A 17,560-nucleotide genomic window follows, 5' to 3' on the forward strand; every position below is an offset into this window, starting at 1 on the left:
TGTCGTTGTAACATTTGGGTACTATTTTGATGATGAGTCTGATGAATAAACGTTTTCGTATATTACTTCGTTAAACTGTATAAAAATCAAATATAGGGTATCAAACGTCTTCGTCAGTGGTTTTCTTCGGCCCCCTTTTGCATAAGATTGCTGCAGAAAAACTGCCGAAGAAAACCACTGACGAAGACGTTCGATACCCTAAATAAGAATATATATCCAGCTAAAACTGTTTCTGTGCAATCGTTTATTTTTGTGCAATTTGTATTAAAGCTGTCTGCATAAAAGCAAAGATTCAAAACTACATTCTGATTCTGATCTCGAATTTTTGTTTGTTATTAGTAATCATTACTTCGCGGTATACTGTTTGGTGTACAGGTCAATTGCGAGGCTAGTAATACGATTCTTTTGATGCTAACAGCCGATATATATAATTTCAAACAACTTGTATAAGAAAAGTTAATTATCACTGCTACGTAGATATTATTTATATTTCAATTATAATTTTCATATTAAAGACATAGAAACTGCTAAATACGAAAATTTCAGCGTAATTGTGCATGAAAATAATTGTTTCCAACTTTTCACTCAAAATACCCCTATGTGCGCCGGTGAAAACCGCCGAAAAATTACTGGCAAATCGAAAACTAGCCGCTAAAGCAAAACGCGGGTCACATATTTTTCAATATCTTCACATAAAAGAATGTTATTTAAATGTCTTACAATTGGGTCCTAAAGCTATACCAGTTTTTATATATCATTTGAAAAAGCCATGATTTCTGAGCAAAACGTAATTTTTAAAAAATGTTTATCGTTTTCCTTCGATTTTTAAATGAAGAATGCAAAAACTGCTTGAAAGGTCTTAATTGACATTTCGCCCATGTACGGTATATGGGAGAACTGTCATTTAAGGCATTTCGAGCAGTTTTTTATTCTTCATTTAAAAATCGAAGGAAAACGATAAACATTTTTTTAAAATCACGTTTTGCTCAGAAAATTGCCCTCTTTCAGCTGATATTTAAAAATCAGAAATCCGTGTAAAACTTTAGGACCCGATTGAGACATCCAATCTGGCATCGCTGATCCTGAATATATTGGAGGGCACCTTTTACTTGTATCAGAGTCTATGTTTATAATAAGAGTCCCGCAAAGATGAAACTAAAGGAACCAAATCAGTGTCAAACGAGGGTACCAATCGAGCAATGTAAATAAACAAGGTGATAATATTAGGAGTGGATGAAAAGTGTTGTAATTGAGCGTAATAAATAATATGTGTTTTTCCGAAGTTTTACTTACACATTTTAATCCAACATTAAACCTGTACACTGGTTCACTTAAATTTAACAAAACATCACCGGTTTAATCTTTCAAAACTGTGTATTTTGTGAAGAATTCCAAAGAATGATATTCGCTTATGCGTGTTGAAAAACAGAACTGTATAGTTCTTGGCAACAAACGGCACAAAAACTGTGTTGCGGAAACGATAGATTTTCTCTTCGCGCGACTCTATATACACATAGACTCTGACTTGTATTAACCTAATTTTTGGTGTGTCAAAAAGTGTAATATTTTGGGTATTTTTTACCGTCTTATTGAGTGTTTTCAATTTCCTAATTTGTTGTGACACTGTTGAAGTAGCATTGGCCAAAATTTGCACAACTATTGATGCTCGAGTATCGATAATTTTTCCCTAGCAGTATCGATACCAGTTTGATATTGAGGGAGGAGCATCGATACCAGCTGTATCAATACTCTGCCTGCTACTCGAAACAGTTCTATAGACCTTTTCACGTACGAATGTATTAGTGCACCTAGTTGAGGAAAGTATTTACAAATCGCCTTTTTGTTTGCTATGCTATGTTTTTGGCAGCTGGACAAATATTCAGTTGAATACTTATTATAAGTTCTAAACTCGTTTCTGAATGAATTTTTCATTCGTGATCATGAATCGGGGGAAGCTGCTGAAAATTATCGACTAAAAATGGTAAAAAGTGATAAAAAGTTGGAGCAACGAGATGCGATGATTTACAGTTTGGAGGAAACAAATCAACTTTACATGAGTTTACACGTTCATTAGTGTGCGTAGGTGAAAAGTCACTTATCTCTATGAAAAGCTATTATTTTTTCATCTTTAATAAGGGCAATCAGAGATGTCAGCTATTTTTGAAAAATGCATGCAACTACTCGAAAAACCGACAAAATCAGCCTAAAGTTTGAAAAAAATTTGTCTGTAATATAAAAAAATTGCGTTCGCGCAGGCAAAAGTTTGCAGAAAATTTGCACAGATGTTGAAAAAGTCTGCGTAAAAAGAAAGAGACTGACAAAAATCTGCAGAAACTATGGGCAAATATAATTATATATAATCAATAAAAATCTGCGTTTTGGCGACAAATCTGCAATTTTTGTATCCCTGCGGTCAATAGACTCAATGGGACCACGGTGGAACAGAATTATATGTCACACACACAAATCAGTTCAATAGCATAGCCGCGTTGTGGCCTAATTTGAAATTAAGGGCAGCACGGAAAATCTGGCTCCTTATTCTTTATTGTCTGCCTTTTTACAAAACTCGGCGCTTCCGATTTCACTCTGCACAGACGGTATCATCAAATGAGGGAGAATTTTTCTCGCAAGAGGCATGAAAAACCGCATTAGAAATGAGCGGGTATATTCAATCCTGTTGGTGTCTTTTACAAAAAGAGCGCAAATCAAATTTCTGCACTGTTCATAGAAGACATTAACGCAATGGATCGTATCCGCGCACTTCTACAAGGATTTTCCGTTAGACAATTTGTAGCAATCAACAATATTTCCGATTTTAAAGTTTCCCCTAGTATCGAAAAAAAATATCGGGGCGAAAGTATCGATCCAGCTTGATATCGTGGTCGCTTGTATCGATTAAAAACAAAGATATCCAGGCCCCTATGGTTTCGATACCCCAAGTATCGATACGATATCGGCCAATGCTATGTTGAAGACAGGGAAGACAGACAGCGACTGTAAACTGTTATTTTGTGTAGTCGATTCTGCTTTTTACGCTATTTGTTCAGTTATTTTCGTTGTTTAATAAACAAAAGTGGAAATTACATTCTTCGTACAGTTCGTGTCATGCAATTGAAAATATAATTGCCCCTAATTAAAGGAAAAAAAGATATTTCACCAAGAATGGATTTACTTTATACGACGCATCGAAAAAGCAACTTCGTCACTCATACATTGGCTGAAACACAGTAAGTCCATATATTTTACCGGCTTGTATTTGAAATAATTATATTCGTTCGGTTAGTCAAAATTTTGAGCTATTTTGTGCCGCTTCATCGTGCAATGTGCTAGCATTTACCACAGCTAGCGAGTTAACAGAGCAGTCTCCTATTCAAAGCTGGGGATTTCATATCTATGTAGTGGACCTCAATACTCCATGGTTTCCGTACAAAGTAACATCGAGCAAATATCCCATATCAACACTAGAGTGGGACGTACTTGGTCGGTTTCTGCTGGTGGGTGATCGTAATGGAAATGTCCAACTGTTCACACAGAAAGATAATCTACTCTCGGAATGGAAGCCATTGTATAGTGTGCGGTTTCCGGGGGAGAATATCATTGCCGCTGCATTCTTTCACAACGGTCGAAGGATGGCTCTACAGACGGATAAAAAAGATCAGTATTTGTATCTAGAAAAGTTCCACAAGGCTAAGTTTATTGCGAGCGTTCGGCAGTTTGGCGGTGTTCCAGTGGAAGGTGTGTTAGTAGTTTCTGCGACTGGAATGCTGGGTGCGTTCATTATCCCTGCAGAATCGAATGCTAACATTCAAAAAATACAGGAACCGATTCAGCTGACTCCGGTGACAGAAAGTTTGGGAGTAACGAGAAACTTCTATACGACTGCTAGTATATGTTATTCTAGGAGTAAGTTTCCAAATAAAGTTTATCAATACAATTTTAACACTATAATGATTTTAGATGGAAGTTTGATGGTGGCTGTTGGAAACGGAGATACCAAGTCTGCTAACTCTAGTATGATACAATGCTTTCGTATTACAATAAAGAAAAATACAGACAAATTGGAGATCAATAGCACTGCCTTACCGAGTTTTTTCTTAGCAGAAGGCTTAGGCAAAGATTTAAAGGATCTGCGAGTAATGCATGTTAAGTGGGTTTTTACGGAAGATGCCGACTCGTTGATTGTAGCATCGAATCATGCTGGCGGGGGAAGTTTCGTTGAACAGTGGGAACTGACGGAAGAATCGACGCCCATACACAAATTACTGCAAAGTAATAAGAATGAAGTCTTCAAAACTTTACTCTGGATTAGCAAAAACCAATACCGTTACAATACTAGGGTGATGAAGATCTGCACTACTAGGTTAAATTTTTTGAACTGTTCTTTCATATATTTGGCGATGAGTGACAACAGTATTCACTGTCTCCAGAGAGATACCTTCAAACGCCTGACTTGTGCTAACATTGTTTCGATTCGCGATCCCAATGACCATTCGAATAAACAAATACGACTCGGTGTAAAAATCGGAGCAATCGACATTTCTCATTTGGGACATCTTTTCATAGCATTGGACACGTTTGGTCAACTTTATGTTCATCGCTGCAATTTTATGTGCCAGGATCAACTCGGTACACCGGCGCTAATTGTGCAGACAGTGAATCTTTTGGAATACTGCTTAGTGACTGGTTTCGATTGTTTGGACATTTTACTAACGCTCAAAATACAAATTCTTGACAATGTGTTAGAACGTTTAACAGAAAATTTTCATCGGCAGCCCTCTAATGTGCAGCAGTATTATTATGTAAATTTTCTCACGATGAAAATCGCACTGTACAGACTTTCTATTTCTGGACAACAGAAAGCTCATGATCTCTCAAACTTGCTAATATTGCATTCGATTCTGATAGCTTTCAAGAGTTTACTAAGACCGTCGGATTTAACATCGCATGAAAAGGGACCAGCAGAAAATTTGGCAAGTTAGTTGAGCAAATATTTTTCTGTCGTCCAATTTTTTCAACAGGTTTTGTTTTAGTGGTTTTATCGGAGTCCGTTCCGGACGTGGACAAAGTTTTACTAAATTTGGAAGCGAAGGATTTTACGATGGAGCGATCGACGCTTCAAAGTTTGCAACAGTTAATTCAATGGGTGGCAGATTTGGCGCTGAATATTCTAGCAAAATTGCCGGAGAATCGAGCTTTTATGTCTAAATCTCAGGGAGTGAGTATCAAAAATTTTGTAGAACTAGAACGTAACCAAGGTTATTTATAATTTTTTTTCCAGTATGATATCAGCAAAGATATTGTAGCGCTCAATAGCATTCGCGAGCTTTTAGTCATGATTCGTATCTGGGGTTTATTGAACCCACAATGTCTTCCTGTTTTTTCGCGTTCGGCGGATAATCTTGATATTTTGCTGACTCTCTTCCGGTTGCTTACTAAGCTATCTCTGAATCCAAATGAACCGGACGATTTATTATTAGATGAGTGTTGCCTCCTTCCAAATCAGGTTCTCATTCCACAACTGCAATTCGTTCCATCGCGGACGATGATTGCTTCACCATTGTTGCCCCACATTAGTTTGCCTGTGATGGTAAGTATTTTCTCAGGTATTGTCTATGACACTCTAAATTCGGTTGTGAATACATTTTAGTGCGACTACGGAGTAGAAAACGAAGCACTCAAGTTCTGCCCTGAAGTGCCTATTGTGGAAGGAGGGTTATCGAATGATAACGTGATAGATTCCGTAATGTACCTTCAGCTAGGTAGAAGGCCACCGTCGTTACGACGGTGCACTCGCTGTGGATCATGCAGTAGTGTGATTAGTGTTGCGAAAACAGCTGCCATGAAAGCATGGGAACAGCGCTGGATTGATAAGTGCAGGTAAATTCTGAAGTCTTGTTTTCATTATCGGGTGAAGATCTCAATCTTATTGAGGAACAAAGCATATCCCTTTTTATTTTTATTTGATTTTGTTTGATTTTTGCAACGAAATGGTTTTCATATTCTACGATTATTAATTAGGGTTATAGCTTATTTCCATAAGGTATTTTCTTCGTATATTCTGTTTAATATCGATAATCGATATAGAATATTTATAGAGTAATCGATCATAGTATCGATTTTTGTACCTAACCTTAGATTTGTGCGGACGTAGTTAACGTTAAAATCAATTAATATTTCACTTCTGTTTTTGAAATATTAAGCTACAATGAACGCCATAACAAAAATACCTGCCATCGGTCTTGGAACTTACAAAGTCAATGGTGATGAAGGAGTAACTGTTATAAAGTCGGCCATTGACCTAGGATACCGTATGTTTGATACCGCTGTGGTTTATGGGAATGAACTGTCGGTTGGTCAGGCTATTCAAGGTGCGATGTCCGAGGGTAAAATCAATCGCGATGATCTATTCATCATTTCCAAGCTAGACCCTTGTCATCACCGGGCACAGCTGGTGGAAAAGTGTTGTCGACAATCTTTAGAGCGCTTCGGATTGGATTACATCGATTTGTATCTGATGCATTCTCCGGTAGCGCAAATCGACACTAAACAGACCAGCCATAATAACGATTCTACAACTGAAATAATGGTTAATATTGATGACGATGTAGAACCAATAGAAACATGGCTAGCACTAGAACAGTGCTATCGAAAAGGGTTTGTTCGAGCAATCGGTGTTTCTAACTTTAATGTGAATCAACTTGAAGAATTGTTAAAAAAATGTACGATACGCCCCGCTGTCAATCAAGTTGAATGTTCGTTGGCCTTTAATCAAAAAGATATGAGACACTTTTGCGATCAAGAACAAATTATTGTAATGGCTTATAGACCACTGGGAAAACCAAACGCAACTATAAAAAATGAAAGTTTCCTAGAATCAATACAATTGAAAACTATCGCATCAAAGTATGGTAAATCTTCCGCACAAATTGCTTTGAGATATTTGGTAAATTTACCTAAATTCAATGTTTAAGCCTTAATCAAAAATTGATTTTCTAGATTGAAATAAATACGGTGCCGATCCCTAAATCATCCAATCCAAGCAGAATGCGCGAAAATTTAGATGTTCTAAATTTTCGACTTGAACAAAGTGATGTTGAAATTTTGGAAACTCTCATTGAGCAGCGGCGATCTGTAACTTTAGGATGGCTTAAACAATCCAAGCATTATCCTTTCTAGCTAAGGAAATAATTTTTCCTAAAGCAAAAAAGTAACGCAAATGGTTATCAAAGATACCATTACCACAGTTCTCTTTTTTATTTTCAGATGCAACGGCTTTTGGCGACTCGAAGTGGCTTAGTGGTAAACTAAACTCAAAATTCCTAGACAAGGTGGGTTTTCTCAAGTAGCAAAATGAATACCGCAGAATCATGCCTAAAAGTAACACTAATGAACTAGTAATGTTTATTGATTTTTAATCATTCCACGTTACAGTACTCTCGGGGCGTCTGTTTCAACAACACAATCGAAATGGAATAAATGTACGTGTGTAGATTATTTTGAATACTTAATAAAAGTTTATATGCATTATGTTGTAAAATGCGCATCAGATTACTAAATTTATTTGAATTGCGAAGCACTAATCCTCAAACCGATCACATCCTTGCCTACCTCGGACACCTGACAGACGACACAGGTAACCCCTTTGTATGCTGGCTGGTACGAAGCTGAACAGAGGGAACATTTTTCTTCTGGTTTGCCTCGATAAATCGGTTTGTAAGTGACCGCACATAGTGTGAATGGATTGTGCTCGTCGTACTGCAGGATGTGTTCATCAGCTTCGTTTACTTCGCAGGCAGACAGTATCTTTCGTGCTTGATTTGCAACCTCTGGTCGGGGGCCCAAATCGATAAGCCGACGTGCGAAGGAGGCGGCGGTTTTATAGTTTTTCAGCTTGAAGAATAGGTTGAGTGCTGTTCTTAAAGTCAAAATTTGATGTACTGGCTGTAAGTTAACGTGGGTAAAGTAAGCCGCCAGCTCGCAGATTCGCTTTTGCTCATCCAGTGTATTTTTTGGCAACCCTTTACGAAGAGTCTCCATTTGCAAACCAACAACGTACTCGCGACATATGGTTAACAACTGTTGGGCTTCAGCAATTTCCTGTCGAGATTCGACCACCAATAATGGAATGCATAGCATTATATGTTGCAGTTTTTCAATCGCCTCAGTAAACTTTCCAGTGGTAGTTAGTTGATAGCACGTCTGTAACATCTGTACTAAATCATTTAATTTAAATGCCAAAGTAGGATGACAATTTTTAACGTTCAGTTCTTTCCAATTTCGGTTCGGATAAGCTGTTAAAGGACCAATACTTGGAAGACAAGTATAGGAAGTCTTAGAACCGATATGGGATTCCATGAAAATGTCCTTATACGGAGCAAAGTTAACGACACCAATCTGATCATGCAGTAATCGAAAAGCTGTTTCAAACGACCCTGCTCGTACGTGATCGGCAGCGAGCTGCGAGTTCATTGTCCAGAAGTGTGAAGGTGGCAAACCTTTTGGTGGAACCGCATAAAAGCCTTTTTCTCCTGCAGTGCTCGCAGAGATCTTCGACATGAGTTCCTCCGGAAGTTCTAGGTCGTCATCACCTACATCCCAGCCGGCACCTTCTCCCCCTTCAACCTTATTGTCACTATCATCCTTAGCATCTTCAAATTTATCATCATCACGTAAATCTTCATCGACACCCCAACCGTCTTCATCTGCTGCTTCGACAACGGTTTCAGTGGCTGCTAGGGCCTGATGAACGGTTGCTGCTCCACGAGACATCATTGTTCCTTCAAAGAATCCTTTAGAAACCGTCAGCAGTGGCCAATTGCTCTCAGCCTGCTGGATAGGTACCGGGGGCCGTAAAAATTTGGCATTCAACGGAACCTCGGGCAAATCTTTCCCGGCGGCTGTAACAGTTTCAGCCAGTTGGTTGGCATCTTCTTCTAGTCCGTGCGTCTTGGCAGTCAGATAAGCCAACGACGTTTGGTTGCAATTTTTCAGTATGGAGACACGCTCTTTGACGTCTCCCAGTAGCAAAGCGCCCTGGTACTGAGCGGACACGTCTTTACGAATTTCTGCAATCTTGTTCATCTTTTTCAGTTTCTCCAGGTTTCCAGTAATCAAGTAAAGGAAAGATAACTTGTCGAAATTCTTGGTACGCTGATAGCACATTTCCACTACCTGATGATTGCCTTGCATCAGGGCCGTCTGAAAGTATCGACATAAAATTATATTTAACTTCTTGTGATGTCATGTTTTTATCACCTACCTGAGCCAGTCTTTCCCAGCACTGTTTATCGTCCAAAGCTTTAGCTGCTTCCAGAGCAACCTCGATATTGCCGCATTCCAGTGCCAAACCGAAGCGAGTCTTTTCATCTTTAACGAAGTGCAAGGCCACCTCGGGGTAACCTTTCTGCTGTAAATAGGCGATAATACTCTGCCCAACTAAGCGTGCGTTACGCACCATGTGCAGCACCTCTTCGTACTTTCGGTTGATCAGCGCAAGTTTGAACTTGTACTCGGTTGTGTCAATATTCAGGACGCGCGTTCTACATTCTCGATCCAGACAGAACACTTGACTGTTTTTAACACGCGCAATATAAATCGGTAAATCTAAAGTGCGTATTATTCCGTGATCACCGTTGATTATCGCGTATTTGATGTGATTCGAGGTGGTATAAATGAACACCCCAGAATCATCCCAAGCCCCGCTTTTTATACGAGCGCTTTCGTGTATTGAACACAGCAAATCTAAGCGCCGATTGCAAATGTTCAGAGTGTGCTTTGCGAGAAGAGCAACGTGGCTCATGTCGGTGGACCAAACGACGTACTTGCACTTGGCAATCTTGACCTGCGCTAAAGTACGAAGTTGCTGTACATCAAATAATGTAACGTGTTCCGGTTCTCGAAGCAACAGCATTCCCGTTCCAGCGTAGAATATTTCGTCCGACACTGGAGTTTGAATTTTCTTGGTAACTTCATTCTTGAAGTTTTTAATAACGAGTTGATTGGACCGATCCAAAACGGCAAACCGATTGCGTGCAACCCAAACAGCTGTAACGCCTGATGACCGCTTGCTGTCAGTCTCGGTATTTTGTGAACCACTGTCTTTCTGCGGAATGCTATACAAGTCATAGGTGCTGTTTTCTAAATTTGAAGTTCTGGTACACAACAGAACAGCATTCAATGCTGGATTATACGACATACTGTATACAGGCGTTTTTCCTCCACCACGAATAGTCATTAAAACTGTATCGGATTTAGTGTTGAAATCAAGTTCGCGCAGGAATCGTTCCTTTACATAATACAAGCAGTTTCCGTATACAGCATAAGCTGGTCGCTCACGTTCAAGTTTGAATACAATCATGCCAGAATCATGTCCTGCAGCAAATAAGTTCAAATTCGGGTGCGCTGCCAAAATCCAGAACCGTTCATGCTCTCTCCTAAAAGTGTGAATACACTGCCGCTTGGTCATATCCCAAACGCGAATACTTTTATCTTCGCTATTGGAGACAATCAGTTCGGCTCTTGGATGGAACAGCACACAAGACACATTGTAATAGTGTCCTCGACAGGTGTCCACCTCCCAAGCCTTATATTCGTTCATCCTCCACAGCTTGATTTGCCGATCGTCTGCTCCAGATACAATCAACGGCAGCGTCGGATGGAAACTAGCCCAATTTACTCCTCGGTCGTGTCCTTCCAACACATGTTTCACCACTGCGTCTGCTTGGCCAAATAAATCCGTTGCCGTCGGATTCTTCAAGTGATCATCCAGCCCGGTTGGTCCCGGGGCTACATTTTTCTTCCTCAGTCCCGAAATGTCCCAAATTCTTACCGTCTGATCTAATGAAGCCGAAACGATAATATCGTCCGTCGGATGAAACTGAGCACACATAACGTAGTGGTTGTGTCCTGTTAATACGCAAATACAGGACCGAGATTGCCAGTTCCATATGCGAATGGTTTGGTCATCAGAAGCACTCAGAATCCAGGGGTATTCATGATGGAAAACCGTCGTTCGGACGTAGTCCAAGTGACCGAGAAGCGAAAAGATACAACGGCGCTGTTTGTAGTTCCATACTTTTATCTTGAAGTCATCTCCACCGGACACAAACAATGGCTGCTGGCTGTGAAACGCGATGCCACGTACTGGCCCATCATGTTCGTCAAATTTCTCAATCAGAGTGCTAATACGGTAATCCCAAAGCTGGATTACGCCGCTATGTAAACTATGGAGCCACATCAAAATAATTAGTTTTTAATAGTTTTTTTTTCAACGCATTTATACCTTGCTAAAATCCATGGGCGCTTCGGATGAAACGAGAGGCCCTTCACCCGGGCTGATTTTGTTTCAAAATTAGTCAACATAGCTGTTCCTTCGGTACGGTTTTATTCGAAGAATCAGTAATCTAATCACACAAAGCACTTTTAACGACACTACTTGAACTGTCTTTAGTTATTTGAATCCAATTTTCACAATTTTCGGCTCTGTTGTGAAAAAATGGATCCGATTTTTACTGCTCCCGTCTTCTTCTTGTTTCGTGACACGTCTAACAAATTCTGTCATAATCCATGAAACAGCAGTTAAGCCCACTGGGTGTAAGTTAGGGCTGCCCAGGTGGTTTCAAATAACAGGAACAAGAGCAGAGAGCTTTCTACGCCAGATCTCACCAATACAGGCTTAGTCTGTATCCTAATAAAATCGATTTGTTTTCAACCAAAAAATCAGCTGATATTCAATTTCGAAAAATATTGCACTTATGAATCCTAGTTCATTAGTGTTACCTGTTTTAACAAACTTTGTTTTAGTGGGAAACCAGATGAAATAAAACTAAAAATCGGCTTACAACTTGAATAAAAGCTCGGGGCAGGAGGAAATTTTTTGTTACTACCAGCGTGTTGGTTATTTGCAACCAAAATTAAACTTGTATTAGTGAAATCGACCACTAAGACTAGCGCAGATAGGAAGGTCTATGTTATAGCGAATTTCTTTATTCCACCAGCTCACCTCGTTTTGACTAGCAATACTCAGAGGGAGAGATATGCGAAGAGAGTGTTGTGAGCCAAACGAACATGTCAAAATTCGAGCCAAACGAACAAGAAAGGTAACACATTGAAAGGTATTGCAATAAGGTTCAATAAAAAATATATTTATTTTTACACGTTTTTCATGTTTTATTGCTAAAACATGAATAGAAAATGCTCCAAAGTTGCTTTATCATAGTGATTTTTAACTGGTGGTTCACAAACCCTTTGTATGGTTTACAGAATAATGATGAAAGTATATAAAAATAAACAAAAACATAAAATTTAACACCTTCACGGTTTTTGTAATGCACTTTATTATTCCCCAGGACTTCCACCGTCTCCATCAGTTATACGAGCCGAATAAAAAAGATAGTGAACATTGAACTTTTAGAAGAGATCTGGCACCTCTGATATGTGAAACCTAGTTGCCAAATCAGCGGTTTTTTTCATCGCTTATCTCTCCCTCTGAGGATCTCTAGTTTTGACCTGGAAGCGCTGTCAAAACCTTTCTTTATTCGGGATCATTTAAATAATACATAACGCTCTAGGGGGGAGGGGGGTGTATTTAGCGGAGCATTATATTGCATGTGGCAAACATGTAAAATTGCGTTACATGGGGGTGGGTGGGTATTGAAAATTGTCAAATTCCGCGTTATGTAATATTTGAATGGTTCCTTCAGGACTATGCTGTCGCTGTCAAATCTCATATATTTGCAGTGTACTCAACATCTCAATGGTCCGCTGACACTAGCGGTACCCGGAAAATGGGCAGTTTACTCTAAAGAGAAGAATTTTCGGGCAACTGCTCATATGTTGGCCCTATCTATTGATGACAAAACAAAACTAAAAGCGATCAAATTTATCAATTTGATCACGTAATGTGTATGGAACGGTATTAAATAAGTGAACTGTTATTTATACTGTTCATTTTTAATTCACAGGCTGTAGTATAAACACAAATAATGTGTAATAACTTTTGTTCTACATACATGTACACATGTACACAAATGCCGCCATATTGCTAACGATGTTCGATACATGATTTCTAGTAGATGTCATCCTCCTGTCTTTATTCGCTTGATATTGACCCAGTTTTGACCTGGCGTGCTGCCCGAAACGCACTGTAAAATTTGTCAGCTTCAACCCACCACAGCACGTGCTAAGTTCTTAAACAATTATCTTGCATCTCTTTCTTACTTGCGTCTTAAATGGCGATGACGTTTCATTATTCCTCGGCAGTTTTGCCCGCACACAGTGGAATAAAAAAATTCGCTATTAGATACACATGACGACACGTAAAAAGGCAATCTCTCACAGTTGCGATCAGCTGATTTCAGTCTTTTTTCAACTTATGACAGCTTTATGTATGTTCAATCAGTCGCAACTTGGATGCAATCCGGATCCAGAAGCGTGAAAAATGAATGTTATCCGATCGGTAGCTCTAATATCGCGAATGTCAATCCTAAATACAACAAAACAAATTACTTTTGCTATTATTGCTGACATTAAAAGATTTCGATTTTGGTCGTTTTTTGGTTTTGCAGCTTGAAAAAGAGCAACAATAACAAACGTACAAGCAGTGAAACGTCACATGTGGATTGCCTTAATGCGATTCACGCTAAGCACAGGACGTGACGATAGAGACCAAAAATCACCCAAAGTTCTGTCAAAGTGAAAGCCCTCTCTGATTGGTCGATTTTATGTAGCACACTGTTCATTTTTTTTTTATTAGTCGGTACGGTTGGCCGTGCTGCGAAAACTATCGATTTTTTTGTTTATACTGTTTCTGCTTACCAAGTAAATGAACAGCGTTTTGTTAAAAAAAAATCGAAACTTTTTCATACACATAGACTGTGTAATGTCTAGAAAATTCAACATTCGAAATATTATTCATGATTTTAAAACTACGTATGATGAAAAATAGCAAATTGATTTCATGAAAAGCGAAAAACGAATTCTAAATGAGTTAAATTTATGACTAGTCCAATAAATTCAAAATATATCTTCAAATCAATTGAAGATTCAATGAGCAAGCATTATCAAATGAATTAATCAAAAATGAAATCCAGAACTTGGAAAACCCTAGATATTGTTATTTTCTTTACTAAATATTTTTGGAAACTCTGGCAAGCGTCGTGCCGAAAAATCACAATGGGCAACTTTGAACGAAAATAAACATAACTGGAAGCCACTTGTCACGTCCTGTCGTCCTACACACAATGAAAATCCAATAAACAAGCTTGTTAAGCTGTAGTTCAGCCGAACTATATCTGAATTCCGTGCAGGTAGGTGAATCACGTTTACCTAAAAGTATCTTCTCGAACAGAAAGGCTGATTTGCGTCAAAAATGCGCATATTTGGGTAGTTTTATTTTTCTGTGTTTTAAAATTTTTTGTGGTGCTGTTGACACTGGAAGAGCCAGAGGTAAAATACGAATAATACAATACTTACACTATAAAAAATCGACACGTTACTGCCAAGTGGATTCCATTTACTTCTGTGCTAATAGATGAAACATTTTATATCTAAGTGGAATACACTTGCGTTTCACTTCGCAGCACAAAATCAAGTGTCTTACACTTCGGTTTGCCATGTCATGCATACCAAAATCAATCTTTTCACACTCAGATTTCAATGGTAGAACGCGTCAAATGCCAAAACACGTCAAAATACCTTAAATTCTATTAAAAATCGATATAGGTCGACCTGTTGAAACGATTGGGTTGGTTTATTGGTATTCATGTTTAAAGAGCATTCGGTATGAGCGTGATTTTATTTTCAGTGTATGGTTCAGTATGACACCAAAATCTTAAATGATGTTTTTTTTGGGTTCATCTCAAGATAAAAATGACTAGCTCATCTAGTTATTTTATTACCTAATGTGACTAAAGTTTTTATTCCTATTCGATGTCGTACATATAAAAATCAATAGACTGTCACTAAAATTATATGTTTACTATCAAAACATTTGTGATTCAAGTGGAGTTTATGAGCAATGTGCGTAGAGTAGCCAGTGAATTTAAAGTGATCAGTGCACGGTAAGAGTCGAAAACCCATTAATGGGTACTTTTTCAACCATTTCGCCAAAAAGTGAGCCAACCCATTAAGTGGGTAAACTCGATTTACCCATTAACGGGTAAACCGATTAAACGTTAAAAACTGGGTACAAAATCACTCATTTTGAGAAATGAATTTTCTCAAGGAAATGGGTGAAATTTTACCCATTATTAAATAAACGGAAACTTTGTGATTATCACTCAAAAAAATGCAGAGAAGTGAAAGTCTCGCCAAACATGTGAAAAGGGCCCATGTGCCATATGTAAACAAGCTAAATTTTCTCGTTTTTTGATTAATACAAGTGAAATCTGCCCTTCTCAATGAGCTTTATTGATAAAAGAATTTACTCTTAATCAAACAATCTTAATTGTACGGGTAGATTAGGCTTGTATTCATTGAAAAACGTGAAATTGTGGCTTGTTTACATATAGCACATTGGCCCTTTTCACATGTTTAGCGAGAAGTGAAATCAATTATTTTTAATTATTTGCAAAATTGAATCTTATTTACGAGAACAGGAGTATTTTATCTGCTATCATCAATTGTCAGAATCGCTATTCTCTGCAACAAAGCCAATACCAGACGGATAGTGAACATTCTAGACCTAATATAAAAAAAATCTCACATTGTAAAATTCAATACTTGATATAACATACTGTTTACCTTGCAACTTCTTAAACAACGCAGCATCGAAGTCCTTCCATGGCAATTGTTGACAAATAATAAACAAAACAGATCGTAGAAGTAACGCGTGCGAACAAATCGACAGAGCAAACTAAAACGATGCTTGAAGTATTTTTTCACCTATTAACGGGTAAACAAATGACCCATTTTTTTCTAAGCACATGTCTTTCTAATGCGTACAATTTTACCCATTTCACATTTTTAAATTTACCCATTCTTTTGACAGCCGCATATGACAGAAAAAAATGGGTACAACAATACCCATTAATGGGTTTTTGACTCTTACCGTGTGGGTGTAAGGGTAAAATTGAGCGTGGGAATTCTTTCAGTGTATCAATAATTTCATATTTTTGCTTTCAGTAAACTCCGCTGGGCTGGCAATTGGCTTGCTGTTATCGCGTATATTTTTAATTTTCTGACATTTTTCACAAGCGGAAGTTGCTCTGCTGTCAATCTTTACTGTCTTTCATTCTTTTTCCGGCATCTTTGCTTGTGTCGAGCACACATTATACTTTGCTGCAACCTAAACAATGTCTAAAAGAGGTATTTTTCCCACGATTTTGTGCAAATGTAGCCACTATTTAGCTGTTCTTTTGATTGTTCACGGATATGACTTGAAAAAATCGTGATTCTGTTCCAGAACGGTAAGATCGTGACAGCTTTTGTAACAGCGAATTTTTGTTTCGTTTCATAGGACGTGGAGGTTCCGCGGGAGGAAAATTTCGCATCTCACTTGGTCTACCAGTGGGAGCCGTCATTAACTGCGCTGATAATACAGGTGAGTGGCCAAAGATAAAATATTTAAAAGTTAAACTACGGTGATAAAGTATCTTTGTGTATAGATCATCGATACATACCAAATTTAGAATGTTCATGTGTAAATTGTAAACATGATCAACTATAACGTTTCTTTTCTTGATTCTAGGTGCGAAGAACCTGTACGTCATTGCTGTTCATGGAATCCGAGGTCGCCTGAATCGTCTGCCTGCCGCTGGTGTCGGTGACATGTTCGTTGCTACCGTGAAGAAGGGTAAACCAGAACTCCGTAAAAAGGTTATGCCGGCGGTGGTTATTCGGCAGCGAAAACCTTTCCGCAGGCGAGACGGAGTGTTTCTTTATTTCGAGGATAACGCGGGAGTGATAGTAAACAATAAAGGTGAAATGAAAGGTTCCGCTATCACTGGACCAGTGGCAAAAGAGTGCGCTGATTTGTGGCCCCGTATCGCGTCGAACGCTGGTTCGATAGCGTAGGTGTGCACAGTTTACGGTAATATTGCTTTGCGGGAAAGTGTTGCGCTATACGGCTCTACAAGATTGTAAACAGATTGCTACGGAATAAAACCACGTCGGAATGCGTGAAATAATCGGTTGGAAAGCAATGAGAGTAACACCTACTTCCGATGACTACCCAGTGCAAATTTCTAATAACTGATTGAACTCTGAGTATTTATTGATTAGGTTACTATAACGATTGCCGAAGAGTGTAAGTATACGACAAAGGTTGAATCGTGAAAATTCCAGGTATCCACTAGCGTTTTTTTTTAAATTGATTCTCTGCCAAGTGGTATCCATTAATGTTCATAGAAGTATTGTCAAATGATGAAAATGCCGCTGAATTTCATTTTAAGTCAGCAAGTGTTCAATGCGTCAAATAATGCCATATGGCATCATTAGGTTGATTTTGGGTAAAATTTTGCAGTTTTTGAAACCAGCTGAGATTGGCAACGCAGGTCTCTACAAAAACTCATATTCTATAGTGCACATTCCTTATAGCTGGACACGTGACGGAGCGACAGTC

At 38.6% G+C, this 17,560-nt stretch overlaps 3 protein-coding genes across 4 annotated transcripts; 2 read left to right on the forward strand and 1 right to left on the reverse strand.

The window, feature by feature from the left end:
* The first annotated feature begins 2,973 nt into the window (after positions 1–2,973).
* Positions 2,974–7,560, forward strand: LOC129729488 (mediator of RNA polymerase II transcription subunit 16). Of its 2 annotated transcripts, none has more exons than XR_008728679.1 (8): positions 2,974–3,227; positions 3,284–3,903; positions 3,958–4,974; positions 5,031–5,215; positions 5,279–5,587; positions 5,648–5,877; positions 7,264–7,377; positions 7,432–7,560. XR_008728679.1 is itself a non-coding variant. In XM_055688096.1 (8 exons), the coding sequence occupies exons 1-7, from the start codon at positions 3,163–3,165 to the stop codon at positions 7,295–7,297; spliced, it is 2,460 nt and encodes an 819-aa protein (XP_055544071.1). In that variant the 5' UTR covers positions 2,974–3,162; the 3' UTR covers positions 7,298–7,328; positions 7,432–7,549. The 2 variants fall into 2 exon arrangements, 1 of the variants encoding a protein (XP_055544071.1); XM_055688096.1 differs by having other exon boundaries at positions 7,264–7,328; positions 7,432–7,549.
* LOC129729487 (coatomer subunit alpha) lies at positions 7,369–11,562 on the reverse strand. The gene is made up of 3 exons (XM_055688095.1): positions 11,282–11,562; positions 9,260–11,222; positions 7,369–9,198 (listed from the first exon to the last, which is right to left on the reverse strand). The coding sequence occupies exons 1-3, from the start codon at positions 11,359–11,361 to the stop codon at positions 7,558–7,560; spliced, it is 3,684 nt and encodes a 1,227-aa protein (XP_055544070.1). The 5' UTR covers positions 11,362–11,562; the 3' UTR covers positions 7,369–7,557.
* A 4,660-nt stretch (positions 11,563–16,222) lies between these two features.
* LOC129729360 (60S ribosomal protein L23) lies at positions 16,223–17,137 on the forward strand. Its single transcript, XM_055687884.1, has 3 exons — positions 16,223–16,305; positions 16,457–16,540; positions 16,688–17,137. The coding sequence occupies exons 1-3, from the start codon at positions 16,293–16,295 to the stop codon at positions 17,011–17,013; spliced, it is 423 nt and encodes a 140-aa protein (XP_055543859.1). The 5' UTR covers positions 16,223–16,292; the 3' UTR covers positions 17,014–17,137.
* Positions 17,138–17,560: the final 423 nt, after the last annotated feature.

This window comes from Wyeomyia smithii, chromosome 3, assembly GCF_029784165.1.
Source record: "Wyeomyia smithii strain HCP4-BCI-WySm-NY-G18 chromosome 3, ASM2978416v1, whole genome shotgun sequence".
Taxonomy (NCBI): domain Eukaryota; kingdom Metazoa; phylum Arthropoda; class Insecta; order Diptera; family Culicidae; genus Wyeomyia; species Wyeomyia smithii.